This window comes from Parasteatoda tepidariorum, unplaced genomic scaffold, assembly GCF_043381705.1.
Source record: "Parasteatoda tepidariorum isolate YZ-2023 unplaced genomic scaffold, CAS_Ptep_4.0 HiC_scaffold_5019, whole genome shotgun sequence".
Taxonomy (NCBI): domain Eukaryota; kingdom Metazoa; phylum Arthropoda; class Arachnida; order Araneae; family Theridiidae; genus Parasteatoda; species Parasteatoda tepidariorum.
In genome coordinates, this window is record NW_027261793.1 from 1 (window position 1) to 4,708 (window position 4,708).

Genomic DNA, 4,708 nt, shown 5'->3' on the forward strand with positions numbered 1-4,708 from the left:
CAAGAATCGGGCACAACTGCATCATCAGTCTTCTCCTATGTAGTAAATAATGTAGAGAAAAGGCAGACATATGTTAAATAGTCTTTTTTTTCAATTTCAATTTTCTTTCATTAACAATTAGTGTAGCTGGGCTTACCTTGTTGCACTAATTCCTTTAAAATATGAGCACGTTCTGCAATATATTATTTAAGGTATTAATTTTGAAGGAATCACTGGTTTATTAACGCATTCAAAAAAAGCTCTGTTTAGTTAGTATTGAAATAAGTTTATTAAAGAGTTAAAATTGTTCTTTAAATGATTTTTTAATAACTAAACATTTATAAAACATGTGATGGTTTAATCCATTAATAGAAACCGGTGCTTTCAATGAATTACCATGGAAAGAGCAAAGAAGATTCTCCCTTCACATGCTTAGAGATCTCGGATTTGCAAAAACACGAATGGAAGAGCACTTGAAAGTAAGATATTTAACGATTGTTTCAAAACAAGATATAATTATNTGTGTTTTTAATGCCTCTCCCGTATGCCCATAGATGGGCGGGTCGGGGACATACAATAAATAACCCAAGAACCGTTTGTTCTATCTTCCTGAAATTTGAACAGCTGCTGTAGGAAGTAAATTTAGACAACAATCCTAAAATTTGTTAGAAAGTAATAAGTAGTTCATTCGGTAGAAATGTTTGAAAAATGGAATTTTATATTTGGTTGAGCGTTAGCCACCGTTTTAAATTAAATTTGTAAAGATTCTAGTTTTTTTTAAACATTTTAAGGAAAATATTTTTACTCTGTGGCGGGTTTCAGAAAAAATGGTGCCTTCCGTAGCTTAATCTTGACCGTGAAATCACCACTACCATCAGCAGATTGCGGACGGGGCACATGAGAGGTATGAAGATCATGCCCGACGGCTCTAGAACCTACGCAGATTGTAGGCACTACCCGGGGATTCAGCTGGATCGAGGCATATCTTCAACTGTATCTCTGTTGCCTCGACCCTCTTTAACCTCATCGACCTCAACTGCTGCCACGACACCCTTTATTCCGAAAAAGTCGGAGATGTGGCCAGGACTGTGCTCCATGCCTTCGGTCCCATTTGACTTGTACTTTAACCTTTCTGCACTTGTCAGACAACAACAACAACAACAAAGAAAATATTAGTGGTGTTTGGTAGCTTGTAGCTCGATTAGATAAAAAGGAGTTTATGTTTCTATAAAACTAAATGATGCTTAATTAATTTGGCAGTAGGTACTAATTCAAATAAAAAAATAAATTATGTAAAAAAAAAGTGAAATTAATGAAAAAGCGGTACTAATTAATTTAGTAGAAAATTCGCTATACTTTATTGTCGCCAATAATGCTTAATTAATTTTGGTAATAGACACTACTGGGAATTGGTGCAGTGTAAATACGTGACAAATGCACTAGTGCAGGTACTAAGTGCTATGGTGTATGAAAGCACGTAGCATTTAAAAGTAAGATCTTTAGCGGGCATCTAATTGTATGATTTAAGAGGCATTTAAAAAGTAGAATTTTTCAACGGCTGACCTAAAAATTAAATCTAATGAGCATTTAAAAGTAAGATATAATGTGTCACGTGCTTTTTATAACTCACATTTTCGTCACAATAAGCATTTAACAATGGATATAGAAACTTTTCCGGTTTTATGCTTTATATACGCAATGTGCGATGGAAAATCAGGTTTCCTTAAAATTTGAGAGTATTATAAAACCAATTAAAAAAAGCTTTTGCTTATTAAATGCTTTTCCCTACAGCATAATGGAAATTTATGTACCATTGACATTTTTTATGAGCTTTTTATTATTCATATGGAGTATATAATATCTATATAGTTAATGTTTTTTTCTTAATGTCACATGAGATTTTCAGAAAAATTGATATCTATTTCGTTTCAGATCTACAAACTAATCTGATAGAGTTATGTTGTTAAATAATACTAGAAAATACTAACAGGGTTTTTTTCTTTGTAACTTTTCCCTTTTGTCTACAGGATAAAATTAACGCCCTCAAGAGTCGCAAATACATTTGTATAGAATGAAAATACTTCAAAATACATTTGTTTCCTATTACAATATAGTATTTATTGTACAGTATAGTATTGTCTCAGGACAATTTGCTAAACAGCTTCCTCTATAACGTGAGTAAACGCAACTCAGAGGAATAAATATGTTATTATTTTTAAAGGTTTAAATAATATTGTAAAGCAAACATGAAATTAATATTTAATATTTTTCATAGAATTTTTTGAATTCATTTCATATTATTATCTTATTTCTCCCTTACTTTTTCTAGGAAGAAATTCATGATTTGTTAGAACATTTTGAAGAGTTTGGAGGAAAGCCAATTGTTCTTAAGCCTCTTTTAGCTCCTAGCATGTCTAACAACATAGCCACGCTTGTTTTCGGGCAAAGGCTAAAATATGATCATCCAGTGCGTCGAATGCTGGATAAGGGTTTAGGTGACGCTGCTGCAGCCGCTGGACAAGTAGCCTGGGAACTATTTTTTCCATTCCTAGCCAGTGTTGTAAAATTGCTTGGTTTCGGTGGAGCTGCTAAAATTGCTAAAACTCAAAAAGAAACTAAAGAATATATCCAGTAAGCATACATTACCTAGATGCTGTAATATTACATTCGTATTTAATTAATACGAAATTTAAAGATGTGATATTCACTGTTAGAAATTTGGTTCTGCAACTACAGTAAAATAATCGGCTGCAGTCTGTCCATCTAGTGAGGAGTAAAGTATATGGATCGGAAAAGTTTTTACCCTTTCGGCCTTGAAACCAAATGTAATTCGTATAATTGAAAAACCGCGAATTTTGTAACCATTTACTACTAGCATGATTTCAAAACTGTAAAAAAGATGACATTTAACTGGACATTGAAGTTTCTTGTATAGGCTTTTCCTCATGTTTGGAGTTTAGGGCGCAAATGGAGGATTTCTAGGACTCAATCTTAAAGATTCGAGGGAGGAACTTGAAATATGCTGCAAAAACATTCTTTCTCTAAATATAAATATACATTTTTTTCGACGCATTCGGATTTCTGACCCCCTAAATTGAGAGGGTTGGCGAGAACTGGGAAATATGGTCCCAATGGTTTGATCATTAGAGTGGTCCAAAGTTTGGATCGTTTATTGTTAATTTTATTTTTTTGAAAATTTTACCATATTTCAAACACAATTATTAAATTCGTTTATATAAAGATAATTCCATGCAAGATATTATTTTTGGTAAATATTTATTGTTTTATTTTAGACTATAAAAAAAAAAATTGAATTGTAAGGTATATGCAATTCTTTACATCTTTTCAAAGAATGCAATTTTACATGACAAAATACAAAATCTGAGAGAAATAGGTCTAATAATTCATGGAAAATCGAATTTAAAAAAAAACAGCTTTTTTAAAATTCGATTTCTTAGGAAATATTCAACTGATTTAGCTGAAATTTTGTATTTTGTATTTTGCTATGTACAATTACAATCTTTAAAATGATGTGAAAAATCGTATATCTTACGATTCAAAATTTTTTCGACTGCTATCAAATAATATATTAAAAAATAAAATGTATTTACTATTATTAAACAACTTTAAAAAATACTGCTGCATAGCAAAGCAAACCAATCTTAAATTTTGTTGCATTATTAGTAAGATTTTTTCTAAAACTGTTTATTAGATTTTTTCTAAAACTGTTTATTAGATTTTTTCTAAAACTGTTTTCTAAAACTGTTTGTTTATTTTCATGCATTTAAAATTTATTACTTTACTACTAAAGCATTTTATATAAAAAATATTTTTTCTTCAAGCAAACAAATTGATCAACACGAGCAAACTTTGGATGAAAACAATATAAGAGATTACATTGATGGCTATTTATTAGAAATACGAAAAAGAAATGACAAAGCTTTTTGCAGTAAGTGAGATTTTCTTTATTACGTAGAAAAAAAAAATCAATAGTTTCTTCTCTCAATAATAATAGTAAATCACTATTTAAAATTAAAAATTTTAAATAATTATTTATTACAATCAGTATCAATAAAGATAGTGATATTAGAATAAAGAATATTAAATATTGCATTTATTGATATATTTATAGTTAATTATTATTTTGGTTGCTTTGAAAACAATGGCTAATTGATATTTAAACTAAGGAAGCTCCGCCTAAACTTTACGCAATAAGGCCCCGAGTGACGAAGTGAAAATAAAAAGTAGAGGAACATTAAATCAAATTATGAAGATTTAATTGAAAATAAATTTTTTGTCATAGAAATCATTTTTAAGGAAATATTTTTAATAATTTTTTGTGCTATGATGTTAAACTTCGGAAAACATTCTATGCATTACACTATTATGAATCCTTTCATGTTTACTGTAAAAAATCTTTTCTTTCTTTTTACAAATACCGTAAATATTAACTGTAAATATTTTTTTTCCTTCTTTTTTAAATTTTTTTCTTCTTGTTTCATTATTAATATTTCAGGATGAATTTCTTAATTAATATCTGTGGATTACTTACTTTACATAAGAATTATAAGCGAAGTACTTGGAATAATGTATTGCAAATGTTACTACCTGGAAAAGTGTCGAAGACTATAAATAAACTTACACTATTTTATTTAAAAGTCAATGATAAGCTAGAATAATTTTTCATCTTTAAGACTAGGATTAGGCCATTATTCTGTTTTTCAATCTG

The 4,708-nt window shown here is 29.5% G+C and overlaps 1 protein-coding gene across 1 annotated transcript; it reads left to right on the plus strand.

Moving 5' to 3' along the window:
• The first annotated feature begins 311 nt into the window (after positions 1 to 311).
• Positions 312 to 3,954, plus strand: LOC107455664 (cytochrome P450 18a1-like). Its single transcript, XM_043057565.2, has 3 exons — positions 312 to 458; positions 2,309 to 2,610; positions 3,822 to 3,954. Exons 1-3 carry the CDS (start codon positions 408 to 410, stop codon positions 3,934 to 3,936), a joined length of 468 nt encoding a protein of 155 aa, XP_042913499.1. The 5' UTR covers positions 312 to 407; the 3' UTR covers positions 3,937 to 3,954.
• The last annotated feature ends 754 nt before the right edge of the window (positions 3,955 to 4,708 follow it).

What these genes read in the sequence shown, in the direction of transcription:
- LOC107455664 (XM_043057565.2), top strand. Translation starts at nt 408, where the DNA reads ATGCTTAGAGATCTCGGATTTGCAAAAACACGAATGGAAGAGCACTTG. An exon ending in GAATGGAAGAGCACTTGAAA is followed by an intron (nt 459 to 2,308) that starts GTAAGATATTTA and finishes TACTTTTTCTAG; the next exon opens with GAAGAAATTCATGATTTGTT. An exon ending in GAAACTAAAGAATATATCCA is followed by an intron (nt 2,611 to 3,821) that starts GTAAGCATACAT and finishes TTTTTCTTCAAG; the next exon opens with CAAACAAATTGATCAACACG.